The 19,670-nt window shown below is 38.3% G+C and overlaps 2 protein-coding genes across 2 annotated transcripts; one reads left to right on the top strand and one right to left on the bottom strand.

Annotated features, from left to right (window-relative positions):
• Positions 1-4,708: 4,708 nt before the first annotated feature.
• Positions 4,709-9,424, top strand: LOC141915039 (uncharacterized). Its single transcript, XM_074806427.1, has 7 exons — positions 4,709-5,198; positions 6,999-7,126; positions 7,298-7,479; positions 7,560-7,667; positions 7,760-7,911; positions 7,999-9,092; positions 9,167-9,424. Exons 1-7 carry the CDS (start codon positions 4,940-4,942, stop codon positions 9,422-9,424), a joined length of 2,181 nt encoding a protein of 726 aa, XP_074662528.1. The 5' UTR covers positions 4,709-4,939.
• Positions 9,425-9,570: 146 nt separating this feature from the next.
• Positions 9,571-19,336, bottom strand: LOC141915032 (uncharacterized). Its single transcript, XM_074806414.1, has 27 exons — positions 19,270-19,336; positions 19,073-19,171; positions 18,732-18,830; positions 18,281-18,379; positions 17,831-17,929; positions 17,568-17,666; positions 17,235-17,333; positions 16,857-16,955; positions 16,661-16,759; positions 16,341-16,439; positions 16,008-16,106; positions 15,809-15,907; positions 15,630-15,728; positions 15,442-15,540; positions 15,270-15,368; positions 15,096-15,198; positions 14,699-14,808; positions 14,525-14,623; positions 14,356-14,454; positions 14,167-14,271; positions 13,975-14,079; positions 13,791-13,889; positions 13,614-13,712; positions 13,425-13,523; positions 13,138-13,344; positions 12,954-13,064; positions 9,571-12,888 (listed from the first exon to the last, which is right to left on the bottom strand). Exons 3-27 carry the CDS (start codon positions 18,780-18,782, stop codon positions 9,670-9,672), a joined length of 5,694 nt encoding a protein of 1,897 aa, XP_074662515.1. The 5' UTR covers positions 18,783-18,830; positions 19,073-19,171; positions 19,270-19,336; the 3' UTR covers positions 9,571-9,669.
• Between the last annotated feature and the right edge of the window lie 334 nt (positions 19,337-19,670).

Here is a 19,670-nt window from a genome sequence, read left to right as displayed (position 1 = left end):
CGGAGATCAAGAAAATTCCAAATATTTCTATCAAAACAGAAAATGGAGAACCGACGTAAAGCACATCTATCAAAAGTTTCTAAAATGTTTGTTAACTGATTAATGCATGTCTGAAAGCTCGTTCACTAAGTCCCCGATAAGCTTTATGTTGCTAATGCATATCACACCAATTTTTGATTCTAACGACAAGAACAAATGCGCATGCGCTGCGGAGCTGGAAAATAATGCTAACAGGAAATGACGTGAATTTGATGTCTCCCAGCTATCCGATGCATACGATGTGATATAAATGTGACCTCGTTCATCGAAACTAGCAAACGCAGTAATGCTTGGAGCTAGGGTGCGCTTGAGACGAGCTATGGTGCGCTTGAGAAATAGTAGTTACGTTAATTTGCGATAGGTGGGCTTATCGGTATGACGTCACGGCTGACAATGAAAAGAATCCGGTAAATGCTATATCGATCAATCAATAGAGTGAATGAAGTCTGATATAAATCTGCAGTTTTCAAACTAACTTGGTATTTTTTATAGATAGCGACGTGGTGAATGCAGCTCTTTGTCCATCGCCCTCTTTTTCACTTGATCGATCGATGCTGCTGCCGATGCAATATTAGTCCTGTCAAATTTGAAATCCGATGAACATGCATTGCTTTGAAGAGGCTTAACTAAGATGCAAGCTTACTTGGGGTAAAAAGGATTGAATGACATTTGTCGAAGGCAAATACACCGCGTAGCTGAGTGGATCAACCAAAATACAGAGGAATAAATGCATGAAATTTATTACGAAGTGGTCTGTCTCGTTAAGATAGGCACGTCGGTATTTTACACAGATCCAACAGTAGACGAAAAGTCTGTTTTTCAGTTTCCGAATAGAACCGTTGTGCAATACCATTTTTATAGGCATAACATCAATTTACATCAATGGAAATTACACCTGACGGAACTAACTCTAAAAAGTAATCATCGTCGTCAGTCTGTTAACGAAAAGGATTGAGCACTTCATTTGGACAAAGTCCTTTGATAAATCACTGTTCGTGTATCATTGTTATATAGTATCAATAAACTGTTCAAATGTTACTACATACCTTAGAAAACAGCTGCAATCACGCGCATCGTCGATTTTTATATCTAGCCAAATCCTTAAGCGAAAAGAAAAGTCTTACTCGTGCCAAATCTTCTAAAAATCAAGCGTTGCATTTCAAGAACTTATCCGGTTGCAAATGAATGATCTCTATAAGACTAGCAAGCGACGTTCGTCTGAAGTAAAACTCTGGATCTACGGATGATGATGAATTGAACCAGCGGGACTTCATGGCGTGTCGTCTTTAATATCTCCCGAATCACACACTATTTATACGCACATACGATGTACAACTCGTTTAAATCATGTACGGACAGATACTTGAACCCGCGACTAATTTCCTCACATCAAAGTTTTCAGATAATCCACTTGATTAATCCTCTGGAAATGAATGGATTTTCATGACGATAAAATGGCGACAGAAAACGACATTTTTGTTAAGAGCGAAACCTTCAATCGTCATGAATATCTACTTTTACGTACAGATCTCGTCGTAGATAATCTTATCGAAACTTCCAAAATATGATTTCTGGATATTCATTTTTCCATTCGAATTAAATCCCTTTCTGTGACTTGGTCACGCGCGCCGTGTGTGCATTGGTTCTTATTTTCTCACGTTGTGTGTGATATTGGTTCGGCTGATGTGTACATGTTTTTACGGACGCTCCTGCCTGGATGGTGATTCAATGACGTGAAGACGTTGATGATCGAGCACTTCTTGTTTTCTGAGTACGTTGTGTTTATTGAGACTCACTAAATGACGGGTAATTAATACCGAGGTTGTGACTCAGTCTAAACTCGGGAGACAAGCGAAGTCGGTCAGTGATAATGACTTGCCAGTTCACGGCTTATACGTGTTATTCACAAGACGACGTAAAATCATTAAGATATCTCTTTTTGTTCTCCTTGATCTATACGACATCCGCATGTGGCGCGGTACAGTCTATAAGAAATAGTAAAGTCATTGACGTGATGCACGTGAAATTCAAAACTATTTTAAAGGATAACTGGGGGAAGATCTCGTGTCGTTTTTGTGCGTCGATTTTAAGAAAACTTTCGAAAAAATTCATGCGATGCATCATCAAAAGCATGCAGTATGTAGTATCAGTTTTCAGTATACGCGCCACACGAAACGGATTACCGAAGATAAGGTTACTCGCGTCAGACGAGTGCTCTTTAAAGCCAATTTTTGCACCAGGTGCACATAGATGACAGTAGAAAATTGCACGACAAACAAAAACTGCCATTTTATGCAAAGCTTGCCTTCGAAAAAAAACGTTAAAAAATGCACGATAGCGATTATGCTGCGCTAGGTAGGCTAGGTAACATAACCTAACTAATTTGTAGAAAAACAAATCAACAAATGATAAGAAATGAGAACAGTTTTACAAAATTTACAAAAAAGATTCTTCTTCCTCCTAATTAACCCCTTTTCCCATTCACTAATTCCACTGTGAAACTCCCGCTGTTTCTGCCAATTGATAGTTTTAAATCGCGATCACGTGACGGAAGCAATCAGCTCGCTTATCGGAATCAACTAATCAATTTCCTTTCAATTTATCGATTCAATTCAGTCTCTGATCGACAGAACGAATCATCACGCAACTCGTCGACAATATTTTATTATATCCTGTCAAAACTCGTCCATTTTGTTTCACGAAGACTGTGCCCGATAGTCGTTATATACTATAACTAGGATTAATAGACATTTATTATTCAAAAGAGGAATTTTTAAAGGTTTATTACGTGGTAAGTTACTGCCAATAACATACAACTTATTTTTGGATGATCTATTTCCAAGATATTCAACCCACTACCGCCCGGAGAAAGATATTTCCAGCTGCGATACTTTCTCAGTATTTTCGAATGAATCTAGTGCTTTTTATTGCGCCGATCAATCATTTCGAAATACGACTGATATACTAAGATGGATTCGTAACGAACTTCAAAGCACGTTCCAATGACAGAATGTCTTCGTTGTAATTACGCTTGCGTATATAAAAATATCTGAGATTCGAATGAATATGAAGACAAATAATAGTTTTGTAATACACGGTAAACCATTAGCAGCCCCGGTAAATGACAGAAGCCTGTGTCAACAAGCCTTTTATTATTCCTATAACGGTACTTCAGTCGGAAATGTTTGAAAATATTGGCAAATATTGTTCATATTTACTTTGCGTTGTCGGTGGTACTGTTCGGTATCACAGCTACATCTCAAATGGAAACACAGACTTAGAGATATAGATATCTCGCTTGTTTTACCACTGGTGATTTTTGTAATCTTGGCATTCGCTGGAAAATAAACAGCTACTAAAGATACAAACAATGCGTTAGGCTTTATTCGGATTATCACGTAGCGGTAAGCGGCATTTAAATACAGCCTTCCGATAATAAACTATAGCATGACGAAAATTCATTTAAAACAAGTGAAATCAGGTAAAAAGGTTTGCTTGCAAAGCTCAATCAAACAATTTTCCATTTCTTTTTTCAAAGTATGCGTCACAATGGCTGAGACTTCGGCTAAGAAGATTCTAATTGATCTGATATCGCGGAAACCGGAAGATCGTGATACTCGCACTATTGAACGAGTTCTGATTTGGCTTCAGAAAACCAGCGACGTCCTCAAAAATCTCGAAAACTGTAAGTTATCATTAACATCGAGATCAATTAGAAATACTTTAAATTGCGTGACAATTACTGAATTCTGTACATATAATAGTTTTTTTCTACAAAAAAGAGTAATTTACTGCTCAGCGGGATTGAATAAAGCAGAGATAAAGGCATTTTACTTTGTGTTACGTGTACAGTCGTTTCTAAGAACTCGGAATCTTCATTATTTCAGATGTGCTTATTGATATAGTTCGATATTGCGAGTTGGTTCGCTGTAGGAAAGATGATGTTATCATTAAACAAGGCGAACAAGGGGACAGGTAAATATCACTAATATTATAACTATTGTAACTGGGCGCTGTATAAAGGTGATTTCTCGGACTAAAATCCAATTTGTGATCGCTCCGTAGTTGTGATAAGCATGATATTATACGACTTGGACCAGGGTAAAATCGGTCATTATCCCTAGGTTTTCCGTGAGCAAATGAAATGTATACCGGTATGGGAAGCGAAACTTCGTCAATCTCTGACCAAATAAAATCATAAATTTCTCACAACACTCATGAAAAACAAATCCCAATTGTCTTGTCCAAAATCTTTGTTTATGGATCATTTGATACTTGTATATCCAGAAAAACTTCAATTACCATGAAACTTGAGTCTCCGAAAATGTTTAGTTATTCGGTTATGTATACGGTGTGAAGGTCCGACGTATTAGTGTTTAGTGTAACGTTATAATCTACAAACGCTTTATTACACCTTTAACGTAAATGTATCCCAGCTATCCCACGTATTGTAGTGTAACATGTTCTGTATTCTTCATTATCGTACGATGCGAAATTTATGAGACAATAAAATATTCGTATATTCGCGGTTGATTTACCGGTTACACGATGATGTAGGTTCGTAACGCCGTGCGTTTCCACCAACATTAATCACTTATCATCGAAACACGCAGTGTCGGATCTAATGCATGATTGTACGAACCGCTTTGTTTGTAATACCCGGTTCTCATCGTTTTACCATCGGTAAAATGTAAAAACGATGTCATAGATGAAAAGACATCGTGATTATGAATAGGCATCGTATGACGGGGTTTTTTACTTGTTGTTTTCGTCTGGTGCGGTTACCGTGGAAATGAAGCTTTCTGAAATCAGTGTTTATCACACTCTGCCGACTGCGTCATTCTCACGAACACATTCTCAACTCGGTTACTGATTCATTTGACGTTTCAGGTTCTACATTATGTTGAGCGGGCGGACCTCGGTATATATCGACACCGTAAAATCGGATGGCGATTCGGCACCGGCAAATGGGGAAATATCGGATGCATCAGCGACAGACGAACCGGTTTTAGCGACAGAAACAGTTGTCCTCGACCGCTTGATAACTGGCTGGTCGCGGTCGAGCAGTTTGACACCTGATGCTTCGGAATTAATCAAAGAAATCGACAAAACTAACCAACTGGACCGGGATAAATTTGGAAAATTCATTTTGTGCTACGGTAAGGTCAAACTTATCCAGATAACCCAAATGATATATATCTTTCATCTGCGATGCTTAATGACTTGGATTTTGGGTAATGGCGGTCATTATTAGGCCCCTGACGGCTATGGATTAAATAAAAGGTTCTTAATTTTCGTATTGAATTCAAGCACGATTAGTTCACTCGAAGTAGTTTGGTTTGATTATGCCAGTGTGACAAGTGAAAATTCAGGTCGTCCAGTTTTTTTTATATCTGCAATCTTTTCAAAACGCTTTTCATATTATTACTTATTAACAACAAGACTTTATTCTTAACGGCATTTATTCACGCAAGTTTTCATTCGGCTTTTAGTGGTCTATTCTGTCGCTAACATTTGAATTCCGTGCAACAAGTGTAGTAGTCATTACATTCGAATACCTCATTACTTATATATGAAATAAAGTAGTCCGCTGATTTGGAATCCATTTTTTCGAACGTTTTCGCATTCGACCTTATAGATTTTGAAAGAATGCCTATAAAGAAGTACAATTACCTAACTCACGCGTAAAATCTTTAATTGGATTGAAAATGTCACCGTTAAAACCGTTCCGTTGAATTCAATCAGTACATTCGTATGGAAATAAACTAATTCAGTTCAATTGTAACATTCTTACGGCAGTAATTTAGAATTCTCGCGTCAATGGAAAGTCTATCCATTAACCCTATTGATTATGCGGTCTAAAGCCGCGGGTATTTTTTCATTTCTTTTAATTTCGTGCCATTCATAATCGAATAATAACGTATTTTTCAAGATGGAAATGATAATAGTCATAAATTTCGACTCGTTTCACATTTCTCTAATCCCCTTATGGCCAACGTACACATAACAAGAGAATTACATTTTACTCGACGCACGAAGGTTTGTTAAATAAACAGATTAAAATAAATGGAGAATTTTCACGAGTGTTTGGCAGTTAAATAGCACAAAAGAGTTCACGATGAAATGTAATTATTCATTTCACTAGTGTTTAATAGCATATTCTTTCATGCGCATTTCGAAACGAAGCAATCGATATCATACGTATACAATCGCTTAATTCACTTGTCATTTCTACGACTTATAGTCGAAAATAACTTTCTATAGAAAGTCGTCGGTAAAGAAATTGGTTCTGCCCTCGAATTAATAAGTAACGACGGCGCGCTGTGAGCACAAACACATTTCGGGTTCGTGTTGTGTTGACACTGTAGTCGGGCTTATGAAAATCACTAGCTTCAATCTGTGATAATTTTCGATACTATGGAAGTTACTAATTTTGTGTTTTTTGGATTGGATAAAACTAAATCTGATAAAAAGGATATTTGATAAAGGAATTTGCTAGGATTTCAATGTGATTTGTTGGGAATTATCATACATGAATCTACTATATTTGTTACTATCACGCCTGAATGTCGCCTGTCGACAATACCATACATATATATATATATATAAAGTGTACGACCCCGAAAAATTCTGAATTATTTATCGTTGATGACGCCCGTGGGAATCGATAGTTGAACGAATCAGGAACAACAATAAACAAAATGTTTAATAGAATCGTTGCGAAGAACGAATTCGATATGGACCCGGACGACGTCGCATATGCTGGATTATTATGGAAAGCCGTTGCTAGAAAATTAGATGGTCAGTTATTGGATATGAAAATAAGATGCGAACCTCGAAATTGGTGTTTTGTTATGGGTGAAATTTCACTGGGGTTGTCATAACGAGCAATTTAACTCAGCGATAGTATATATGTATATCACAAATTGCCTTAGAATACATGTCGTTGATATTTTTAGAACCTGGTAAAAGTTTTGGCGAGATAGCGTTGATGAGTCCCGATAATGTGCGAAATGCGTCAATTATTGCTGATGAAGAAACTGATTTGATGTCAGTCAGCAGGGAGTTATTCAACCGTTCTTTAAAGGTAAGTAGTTCATGTAATATTACTAATTATTTATCCTTTAATCGGTTTTTCGGTGAATAAAGTTGTGTTGATGTTAAACCAAATTTCATTCATTTTTGCCATAGAGATTAAAATCACGTTACATCTAAATGAGCTAAGTACTATAATGTGTGCTTTGAAAATATATTCCAGGCCAAACAGATTCAGGAATACGAAGAAAGAAAGCGGTTTATCAAAGAATCACCGCTGTTTGGTCAGTGGCATCCGAAATTCCAAAGACTTCTTGAAATGAGTCTACGAAAAGAATGTTATTCGTTCGAGTCCACAATCGTTAAACAAGGAACTCCTGTTATTGGTCTTCATTTCATCATCAAGTAAGATAATTTTATCGAGGTAATTCATTCAGTTACGTGTGGACGGTTTCGACATCAATCTGTTAATCAATCTGTTACAGAGGTCAGGCTAAAGTTACCATCGAACCGGCGAATCACAAAAAACAGTTTCAGAATTTGATGAATATTCAGGACAGCCAGTCGGAGGCCGACAAAATACGACGAGTTAAGTAAGGATTTATTTCCGTTCTTTCCAGATCATTTACGTGTTTAAAAAAATCATCGCCAGGTACAATTGCAAGAAAACGTTTTTATACTACAGGCCAAACATTGTAAGGGAGATGGAACATAAAAAGAGAGGTCTGACGCAAGAGAATATAAGAATACGTCGTAAAGAAGGATATGTAGCAGCCGAACAAAACTATCAACGTAATGCTTTAGATATTTGTTCAATCGGAGAAAATGAAATCTTTGGTAAGTGCCTTTAGATAGGGACAATAGTTGCTTAGCAATTTAAAAAGGAGCTCTTAACGGTTCATATTTTGTTTCGTTCTGTTCAAGGTGACATCGAGACAATTCTTAGATTGGATACTTACATACAAACAATAATTTGCACTGCCAATACAGAAGTGTACATCCTTGATCTGAAGAACTACGATCGGCTCGTTAAGCGTTATCACACGACTGTAGAACAACTGAATGAAAAGGCCAAGGAGAAACTACGATGCCGAAGTCAAACAGTTTACGGAAGGAAAATACCGCTTTTAAACAATTTACTGAGAATGCTTAATGAAATTGCCAAACCAACAGAAATACCGCCAGCAGCGAAAACGAAAAATTACAAGACTAAGGACAACGAGATACAGGATTTAGTTAAACTTTACTTAAACGATAAAATAACCGCATTAGTCGATTCGTGCGTTCCCGGGTCTCTGTATTACAAAACAATGTCCTTTAAAAAAGAACAAGCGCGCATTAACGCCATGGAGAAAATGGCAACTGGACGCTCGAAGGGATGGCGATTTTTCTATCAAACGACGAAGGAGCGACGGCCACGTAGTCGACGAGAATTAGAAAATCTAGCTACAAAGTCTCCGTACAGTTTCGGTCAAAATCTGTCGACAAGCAAATCAAACTTCCTTCACGAACGACGTCCGAGTATAGCTTGTTCACTTCCGGCTGATGATCACCTCATCGACGAAATGCTAGAAGAGTTGAATGCAGTTGCTAAGCAACAAGAGGACGATTATCAACTCAAAAAACTCGGAATCCAAAATCCTGATGGACTCATTACACGGGAATCTCTGATCAATGTTTTGAACGAGATGGGCAATCACCAGCAAGACCAAATGGACTCTAGGATGAAGATAGTATCGGGGTTATTGGATAAAGATAAGCTTTCTCAACACGAAGAGATGTGGAAGTTGACTCGGCCACGGTCGGCTCCTGTGGGACTTCGTGGCCGACTCGGTAGTGTAAGCAGTTATGCTAGCGATGAAGTAGACATTGATGACTATTTCGATAGGGAAACGAGTGACATAGCTCTTCGCCAGCTCGAAGGAAAGGTTAAACGGTTTCTGGCAAAATCAGTTACTCCGATCGGTAATAAAAGCGATAATGTTCCAGTGCAGGAAATGCGCCGTTTTGAGTTGAAGGTAAGAAATAAAATTCGATGACAAAAGGATTAAATATTCTAGATTGATCAGATGAATTTGAAATTATTTTTTAGTCTGCTATGGATGTGCCAATTGCTGGTGGGACAGTGTTCGTCAGACAAAAACAATGTCGATATCCAAGAGGATCTGTTCTCAGTGAAGACAGTCACAAACATGTTCGACATTTCATGCTACCAAAGAACGCGATTTCGGCAATAGCAGAAGAAAGAGAACGTGCTCGTAGCGCTAAATCGACGCGGTCTTTACCTGCCGGTCAAAGATCTCGTAAAGTATCCGCCACTATCCGTCCAAAATCTGCATTTGCGACCTGATTGCGAATCTTTATCTTTATGTTGTATCTTATGAAGAATAAACTTCGATAGGTTTTTTATATATTTGAATAAGTTATTTATATTACTTCTGTGTGTACAAACGTTGTTCCTCTAAGAAACACTTGAGTTAAAGGCTCATTCTAAAGACTAAACTAAAGTCGGCAGAAAAAATTAAAATATATAGGTATTATATTCATTAACTTATCACATTCTCATATATGTCTCATCACGTGTTGTGACCATTTCTACCTTTTAATCACCACTTTCTTAAGTCTTTTGTAATGTTCAGGACACAGCCAAAGGATTTGGTTTTTGTAAGGAAGTCTCCATAGGGAGCCGAACGAACCAGGTTTATCAATAACATTCAGAAAATGGCGCAGTCTCGACCTGCTGAAACTACGTGCGTTTTCATTAACGATACGCATAGCAATATCAGGATCGGTTATATCTGTAGTATTCACATCAGTTGGGAATCGTATACGATAATCTTCGATAAGTTCATCAATAGTATCCGACATTTCAGTAGCGTCTTCGACAATTGTCGTGTAGTTTCCCGAAGCTCTCGCGAATAAACCAATCATGTACAGTATAGAAACCACGTGGTTACCGTAGAACTGCATGAATTCGCCCGCTCTATTCAGACGATATCCCGGAGATTTCGTGAAGTGAAAGCCACCGGGAAATTCACAGAGTAGATGGACGGCAAATCCATCGAACAGTAACGAAGACGCCCAAAGTTTGATTTTCTCTCCAAGCGAGAGTCCATCGCGATTTACGGGAAGAACGACGAATAGTTTTGGACATTCTCGATCATCCATCGCTTCCATATGTTTAGTAAGATCTAACCGGGGAAGGTAACTGTCGAGGATTTTTCCGGTTAATAGACCCGCGGCGGAAGACAGCTCGTGCCCGTTACAGCAAATAGCCACGTGTGGTGAATTCTCTCGCAGCTGACGCGCTGAGAATATGTGCATATCGTCTCGATGTTGAAATATACACATGGGGCAAGCTAAGTCGTCAAGCGTAACTGGTTGCATCCCTTCAAACCAAGATATGGCTTTGTTTATAGTTTCATTCACGTTTCTCATCATACAACATGGTCGTGGTCCTCTTACGCTTATGTGAAATTCTCGGCGATGAGGCAGGATTTCGTAGTGGACACGATGAATTTGTCCCTCTTCACAATTTTCTTTGGTCATATGTTCGCAGTCTTGACACCCAACATCGGTAAGGGACAGTATATCAACGATGTGATTCGATAGATATCGCGAAAAAGTGTGAGGATTAGAGTCGGGAAAAGCGTGTCGGGTTTTAAAGTTCATGTAAATCAAAGTGCTGAAAAATGATGGCGGTACAAACGCCAAACGAAACACGTAGGTTAGCTGAAGTCTTACCGGACTAGGAATTTGTGGCCACAGACTATCGTCCGGTTCACCAAGTGGTAACTTACAAGGAAACATCTCAGTATTTGAGCCTTCAATTGGAATACAAACACCGAATTGACGAAACAATATAAGCAGTTTATCTCGGTCTTTAGGAATCATATCAGGCCAAGTTTCATTGAGTTTTTCACGATCCAGAAATCCATCTTCTAATCCGGTATCTTTGAACGAAACCAATGAACAGAACCTCTTTGCCAGCCACATCGGATCAAGAATTATCAAATTGGCTATTTCTTCAATTTTGGGAAAGTAAAGGATATCTCCTTGGCTTTTGAAGAAAAGAAGCATATTCTTGAAATCCTCATCATCCAGACCGTTGAACTGTCTATAAACATCTCGTACCCTGTCAACACTGACGTAACATTGTTCCCTGTTCACTTGTCCTATTTCACGGTGTAAGATATTCTTAATAGTAAACCATAGCTTTGGAATGGTGGGATTTTCTTCGATGATCGCACTAGCATGTCGCTCTATAATCTGTTTCAGGTTTTCCATGCTTTCATTGGTGGTGAAATTATAAAAACGGTTGCCAACTTTTCTCATACTGCTCACTTCGACGTAACCGACAACATGAGGAAATGTTGATATACCGTGCCGGGACATAGTCTCTGCTTCATATTCAGAATCTTCACTTTCCGACTGCAGAAATACGTCATCATCAACTACCTCTTCCTCGTCATCATCATCATCTGTATCGATCGGAGGTGGGTTTGTCAGTGTAACAAATCCAGCAGTTCTAGAATTCTTTGCTTGTCTACTGAGGAGTTTTGGTGGTTGGCAAATCAAACATTCCGAAAGGCAAGCGTTTCGTCGGAAGATACGGTTGTGCTCGGAACGTGAACTATTTAACAAATGCTGCACTTGCTCCCAGATTTTGTTAAGAAGAATTGGATTCAACGATGGATGATCGGCGTGGGTTCCAACCACTATCACCCGACTCTCGGGAGCTTTACTGAATATATACTGCAACCATAACTGAAGTCTTCCGAGCATGTGATTATTTCTTTCGAATGTTGTCAGCGAGTATTCACTCAGATTAAAACACGCTAGGTAAATAGTTTGGGAAGTCATGAAGAAATTATGAGTTTCATTGAAATCGGCATCGCCGCCACAATCGAAACATCGTAAAGTAACATCTCCAATTTTGAAACTGCTTATATCGATGCCATCTGTTTTACCAACTTCCATTGGATCATCATAAAACCACGACTGCCGTTTTAAAGCTTTTACCATGGTTGTTTTTCCGACGCCTTCTTGTCCAACTAACAGCATTTTAACAGTAGTGTTCGGAACCGGATCGGTTAATAACGCTTTCAGGTACTTCTTGATTTCAGAAAACGGTGCATTTTGTAAATCGCTGGGAATGTTATGCAGCCTGTTGTTGTGATATGTAAATGATTCCAATTTTGAAAGCATTGCTATTGAAGCTGGAAGAGATGATAGCTTGTTTGTATGCACCCGAAGTTCGATCAAACTCTCTGCCAAGTGACCAATATCCATGGGGAGGTGTAATAAAGAGTTGTGGTTACATCTTAGCACTTTCAACATCTTCGATTGGGACAGTGACCTCGGCAACACTTGTACGCGGTTATGGCTAATATCAAGAACTTCAAGACTGCGCATTTCAATTGTTTCAATCATTTTTAGGAGTCCACAATCGATGATTCGTAGAGTTGACAAAGATTCCAAGTGTCGCAAAGCTTCCGGATGCCGTATACTTGAGTTCACTAATGTTAACCTTTCAACAAGCGGTTGACATCTTGCGAGTTGACTACCATTTACAAAGCCTTGTATGTTTACCAGGCATATTTGATGTGCGTGAATTCCATTCGCAGCTAGATTTTCCATTAATAAAGTTAAATCTTCAGATTCGTCTGATTGTATGGTTAGACGGTCAATTTCAACGCATTTCGAGCTTCGTAATTCACGGTAGAGTTCTTCACAAGACGCTGTATTTATTGTCCATATTTCATCTTCAACGTCACAGAATCTAGCAACTGCACACACATCGTCCAAACCATCCTTCAATGTAAAACATAATATAAACCTCAGAAACACTATTCGGTAGCATGAACAGGTATTCATACCTTGATAAATTTGAGGTCTTCTGGTACAATTTGAGCCCCTCCTTGTACCAAAAGTAAAACGGCATTCTTATGGCCCCTCGCTGTGGCAAAGTTGAGTGCGGTTTTGCCAAACTAAAACGAAGTAAAATGTTTGATGCGAATATTATTTCTCAATATTCTTTATCGTAATATTTCTATCATATACCTTATCGTATGCATTAACATCAATGTTTGTTCTCAGTAATAAATCTATCAGATTTATCACGCCTTGTTCACGTCTCGCTGCCTCGTGTAAGGCCGTGTGTCCACTCTTATTCTGGATATTGACATCAATTTCGGGAATTCCTAACAGTAGTTCCACTGCTTCTCGATCTCCTTGAAATATAGCTAAACTTAATGCTGTCCGTCCATCCTATTAACATCAAATAGAAACCAACAACAATACTAAATTGTCAAAATCATTCTGATGCTACCGTACGTATTAAAGTCTACCTCATCTTGTACGTTGATATCGGGACATGCTTTAAGCACGCATACTATCGCTTCGAGGTCCTGGGATTTGATGACTTTGTGTAAAACCGTCTGATTTGACTAAGAGATAATACAGAGGAATGATACATATCCGAATAATCTACGTGTGACCTCTAAAAAAAGAATCGTAAGCAAAGTTCTTAAATTAACCTTATCTTGTATATTCATATCAGCGCCTTGTTGTATCAATAATTCTACAAGGTGTAAATCACCATTACGCGCGGCCTCGTGCAACGTCGTTCTGCCATTCTGAAAGTGGATTAGATTGCCATGAAATTGGAAATTTATTCGTTGAGAAAATGATATCGATGTTCACTCAGGACTCACCAAATCAGTCATATTGATTTTGCAATCGAAGGTTAGCAGAATTTGAGCAATCTCATAAAATCTTTTAGAGCAGGCGTCCATCAAGGCCGTCCTTCCGTTCTAAAAACACACGCGTCATACTAACCAAACTGGTAAGAGGTTATAGTGTAACTTAGAAGCTAACTTAGACATTGGAATACATTACCTGATCTGTCAGATTTACATCCGCTCCGGCTTTGATCATCATTTGAATTACCACATTATTTTTACTATTACTCGAAGCAGCGTCCATCAGTGCCGTTCGTCCTACCTGAAATACAAATAATTAGTAATTGATATGAATTCAATCCACACTACAGTTATCTCGTATTTTGGATATTATTTTTTTCTAATTTACGTTGTCTTTGGTATTTGGTTTTGCCCCGGCTGATAGAAGAGCATCAATCACGTCTAAACTGCCCTTACAGGATATCGACGCCTCGTGGAGCGGCGTCAAGCCGTTCTTAAAAGGTGAAAAATATCAAGATGAAATATTTGCATTAAAAACATGTTGTTGGAGTTGGAAGATCTGTATCTATGTAAATACCTTGTCTTTTACATTTACAGTCGCATCGTGGTTAATAAGCATTTGTACGGCAATTTCTCTATTACGTCGACTTGCTTCGTGTAATGCACTTCGGCCACACTTCAAACAGAAATTATTAATTGAGAAGCCATTTCTAAATCTAAAGCATTTCAGATGTTATATAACTTACAAGATCCAAGGCATTTACAGTAGCTCCATTATTCAACAGTATTTGCAAACACTCGTAGGAGCTATTTAGAGTCGCCTCGTGTAAACTCGTTCTTCCTTCCTGCAAACATATGCGGAGGATATATAAAATAAGGTTAAAATATTTTGATATAGATTAGTAAGCTATTACACTTACATTATCAGAGGCGTTGATTTCAGATCCTTTCTTTAACAGAAAACGGAGTAGATCGTGCAAATTGTCCTTGGCTGCTTCGTGCAAGGCTGTTCTTCCATCCTGTAACGACGATCAAACAACTAACTGATCATTGGAGGTTCATCAAAGACATCGTGGAGACTATTTTTATCAGTAATTCATTTCTTTTTGAAGTGACATTGATTATCATGCGCTACCTTGTCTACCGCATTAACATCGGCATTATGGTCTAGCAGAAGAGCCGCTTGTGAAGTTCTCCCTTCAATTGTGGCAAATCGGAGAGCCGTTTTACCTTCCTTTTAGATAAACAATTATAATGATGGTAATAAAAACCTATCATGAACTTAGCGCCTGAAAGAGAAATTTTAGTTGGGAATACCAACTTTATCAGTGACGTGGATGTCAGCTCCATATTCTACCAACAATTTCACTATATCAGAGTAACCTTTAAGTGTTGCGTAATGCAGCGGCGCGTAGGATTCCTGAAACATAGAGAAGAATAGCTAGACATCAATGATTGATTCTTACATATAACAATTCAAAAGAAATCCACCTCATCAACGATATTAGCATCGGCTCCGCATTGAAGCAACAAATCGACAACATCCGTGTAGCCGCCACAGCCAGCAATTTTGAGAGGAGTGCTGCCATCCTAGAATATTCAAACCAAATTTTAAATTCGAAATTAGATAGAATAGGCTCATATATTTAACTTCAGTAAATACCTTGTCTTGAGAGTTGATATTCGCGCCGTATCTAATTAGTAGTTTACAAGTATCTACGTGGCCTTTTGTCGCGGCCGTCGCAAGAACTGACAAACCGGCCTGAAACGATTTAACTAATGCAATGAGGTATTCAAGTTCATATGGTACATGTTCTTGATTAATGAAATATTCGAAATCTGAATTCTCACATGATCCTTCAGTTCTATGTCGATTCGTCCATGCAGCACCGAATTCAAACATTTCTCGTATCCGAGGTATGCCATCATATGTAGAGCAGTTCGGCCTTCCTAAAATGCATTTCATTTCCAGCGTAATACAAAAAGTTATACCAAGCATGAAAACTAGATTACCTTCTACACCGACTCACCTTATCTGTTACAGTTACATCTTGCATTTTATCCACCAACAAGTCAACAAATTTGAAATGTCTCCATTTTACGGCAATGTGCCAAACCGTCTCGCCAGTCTACAAAGCGAACGGTTTTCAAATATTACACGTGGGTTTAGTTTTAAAGAAAGTGCATGATGCTTCGAATCTAAATATTCCGATATCAAATTCTGCTTACTGTATCTTGAACGGAAGAATTCGCCCCATGACTCAGTAAAATCTCAGCCGAATCGATGCTGTTTTGTCGCGCCGCAACCATTAAAGCAGTTTTACCATCCTGTAAAAATAAATTTCAAACATGATGTGTGTTGAAGGGTTATAATATGGCTAATAACTATACGTCCTTGTATTTCTTCACTTCCCACCTACGTGGTTTAGCACGACTTGATCCAGACGAATAGAATTGGATAAATTGATAGATTACGTTTTAGTAAGCAGCCGTTTCCGGCGATCGGAGAGCCAGATAGGATGAAGGGATACCTCTACTCTCCGAAATTTGAAATTAGCTTACGTAATTCGCCATGTCGACATTAATTCCGTGATTGAGCAGCATTTTCAACTGATCGATGTTTCCGTTGCGAGTTACTTTGTGTAGAATAGTCTCTCCAGTCTGTTATTGAAGAAATATAATTGACTTACGAAAGCGATGGAATACTCCGCAAAACTGTCGACGGGAATAGAAAATGTGTTTTTCGTGTCGCACGGATGAAAATAATGATTATTTTCGAACCACGCCAGCATTTTTATCAACAGGTATTCCCGAAAAATTTGCTCATTGTCCGTCGAAAATGAAATCAAGATTTAAGAAGTTGGAATCATGTAAGTCCTTACCGAGTCTCGACCATCAATATTCGCCCCATGTTTCAGCAACTGGGAAAGAAGATCAAGATGTCCGTTGATAGCAGCTCGACACAAAACTGACTCATATTCCTATCACGAAATAGTACATGAATTATTAATGGGTTCATGTCTGGAACATGGGCCAAATGAGCAGAGTTGATTTCGGCAATTTTTATTGAAATTCTACCTGGTTTTGTAGTCTGATATCTGCACGAATATTCAAATATAGTTTAACCATATTCAATTTCCCAGTTCCAACAGCGATGTCGAATGCACTTTCGCCAACCTGCGGACATGAATTTTTTAGCGCATTTTAGGTCATATGAGACATGAAATCTGAGACATAAATGATCAGCAGAGATGGCACTTAAAATTCTCAATAAACGGCAATGACGAACGCCTGATGGCTTGAATGCGATGTTTTTAAGAGAGATGTTAATTTCGCCCCGTATTCGTTTTCTGCTAGCGTGCTTGTACCACTTGGAACCATCTTCTGTGGCTATTGAGAATAATTGCTTTGGTGTCGGTTGCATCAAAGCAATGCGGAGAGGAAGGGATCGCATACCTTATTTTTAATATCGACTGCTCCGTGATTAGTAAGTAGAACCTCCGTAGTGAGAAAGTGGCTTTTTGCAGTCGATAAATGAAGCGGACAGTCTCCATCCTAAGAAAGATGATCCAAGCAGTTGATTATTCACGAGAATCTTGGAAACAAACAATACTAATTAAGCCTCGCTTCCTGATATTTCCAGGATAACAAGGCGTGGCAAATATTCATATTACCCTCAGGCCGGTGTAAATACAACACAGAACTATATATGTTTCATGTGTGAAAGCAGAATAATGTCTGAGCAATTCTGATATTTAGCAAAGTGATTGCTTGATATAGAATTTATACTTTGTTCTGTGAATTAATATCGGCTTTGAACAGCAGCAACAGTTTAACGATCGCATCAGAATCTTCCATCGCAGCTAAATGCATGGCCGTGTTTCCTTCCTGAAAAACAATATTCATTTCACTGCATATAAGATATCATACCCCGTAAGTGTTTAGTTCAAGTAATTGGTTCTATACTGAATATGTAAGAAGTAATCTTTAAATGTTCTCTGTCATAGCAGATCAGGTTGTTTTGGTTATCTTTAAGTGTCTAGATTAAATACCGTATCTTTTAGGTTTACGTCCGCGTTGTTTTGCAATAAAACTTTAATAACACGCCCATGTGACTGCAAAGTCGCTTCGTGAATAGGACCTCTGTTATTCTGAAATAACGAAAATTCAGTGAAATTCTCGGAGGAAATCCTAATTGCATCCTATTAACGCTTTATGAAATTAGATTCACGTCAGAGGAAGTACATCGGAAATAAGATTGTGGGAAATACTGTATCACTCCGATATGCAAAGCCCACGTCTACGGACTTGTTGGCCGAAATGTCTGAACCTTAGCTCCTAGCTCGATATAGCATGTATATGGCTAGAAAGAGGGCACTATGTATATATGATTAATGAAACTATAATCATTATCTTTACGTTTCCTGTATCTTCAGTACCATTATGTTCATGTGAATAGCGCATAGCTAGTTAATTCAGCCAGTTATAGATTGGGAAACTACCTCATCTTGGACATCCGTGCTTATTCCGGCGGATAGAATATATCTTAAAATAGATGTATCGCCTTTCTCAGACGCGTCGTGTAATACAGTTCTGACGTTCTGAAAGCAGAAATAAGATCGCACACGACATTGCTTTCGTTTGAATTGTTACGCAATCTTAGAACATCAAAAAGAAAAATGATCAGACGAGTCGGTTTTTCAAAAGTGAAGCGCATATTATTGAATAAATTTGAAATGAATATTACATTTATTCATGGCTGGCTATGATAAAATAAAGCTTTAGATTAACGCCTCCACCCAAAAGCGTGGTATTTCATCGCTACGTGTTCATTTCTTAACATCATATCGTAACGCCAAATATCTTCAACGTTCTAGTAATGATTTTTCCGAAAGAATCATCTTTTCAGAGATTTTCCCCGTACGTTCATCTCGCATTCTACGATAAACTAACCTTTTTATTTTCGAGAACAGTTGCTCCAGCTCGTATTAACATTTTTACCATGGTTTTATTGCTTGCTTTAACTGCCTCTTGTAGTGGTGTGATACCAAACTATACGCAGAAGGAAAAATAGACATACGTGAGTGTCATTATTCTGGGTATAATTAAAAAGACTGGGGCACAAACGAGACTGCAGATGAAACGAGATGTAACTGCGACTAAATCTTCAATTATATTTGTGTGTGCTTATTTGTAATCCAAACTGTTTGCGAAGACAACATAACTCGTATTATTTATGGCTTAAGAAATGCATTGCTGCCATATATCTTATTCCGTGTAACGCAGAAGCCTACCAAATCCCTCGCATCTGTATTGGCCCCATTGTGCAAAAGAAGCGCTCCGATGTCCCTATGTCCTTTTCTACACGCGAGGTGTAATGCTGTGCGCCCGGCCTTGAATAATAAGATAACAACAACAAAACATTACTTCTGAAATTGTTCGAAATATATATGAAATATTTAGCCGGATGATTCGATGGAAACTTCCTTACTGGATCCCGAGTATCTATTTGACTGACCCCACGGTCACTTGAGAGTAATATGACCAGGTTTTCAATGTTACCGGTATAAGTGGCTGTGAGGATATCCATATTGACGTGTAATCTTACTTCACTAAAACATAAACGAAACGAAATGAAGATGGCACCAGCATCCATCGGTATGAGAAGCAATTTATTAGAATTGAGATATAAACTCGTTTTACAATCAAACATACGGATCTTGACTTAAAGAGAGCGATAAATCATACTACTAGAGAATTCCGCGATGCCAAGAATGTCACCATTCATCAAACTGATTAATGAATATTCTCTTTTCGTTGATATGAAATATGTTGCTGTCGCTATAGTATATGTTTTGACGTTGAAATACATGGAAATTTGTCTTTTTTGCA

The sequence above is a fragment of the Tubulanus polymorphus genome, chromosome 1, assembly GCF_964204645.1.
Source record: "Tubulanus polymorphus chromosome 1, tnTubPoly1.2, whole genome shotgun sequence".
Taxonomy (NCBI): domain Eukaryota; kingdom Metazoa; phylum Nemertea; class Palaeonemertea; order Tubulaniformes; family Tubulanidae; genus Tubulanus; species Tubulanus polymorphus.
The sequence above is the reverse complement of the archived record's forward strand: the minus strand, read 5'-3'. Positions and strand labels throughout refer to the sequence as shown.

Coding starts and splice junctions, on each gene's coding strand:
- LOC141915039 (XM_074806427.1), top strand. CDS start 4,940: ATGTTGAGCGGGCGGACCTCGGTATATATCGACACCGTAAAATCGGAT. Junction 7,668..7,759: donor GACAAAATACGACGAGTTAA/GTAAGGATTTAT, acceptor TTTATACTACAG/GCCAAACATTGTAAGGGAGA. Junction 9,093..9,166: donor TGCGCCGTTTTGAGTTGAAG/GTAAGAAATAAA, acceptor ATTATTTTTTAG/TCTGCTATGGATGTGCCAAT.
- LOC141915032 (XM_074806414.1), bottom strand. CDS start 18,782: ATGGTAAAAATGTTAATACGAGCTGGAGCAACTGTTCTCGAAAATAAA. Junction 16,760..16,856: donor ATATCAGACTACAAAACCAG/GTAGAATTTCAA, acceptor ATTTCGTGATAG/GAATATGAGTCAGTTTTGTG. Junction 14,624..14,698: donor AAATCAACGCCTCTGATAAT/GTAAGTGTAATA, acceptor ATATGTTTGCAG/GAAGGAAGAACGAGTTTACA.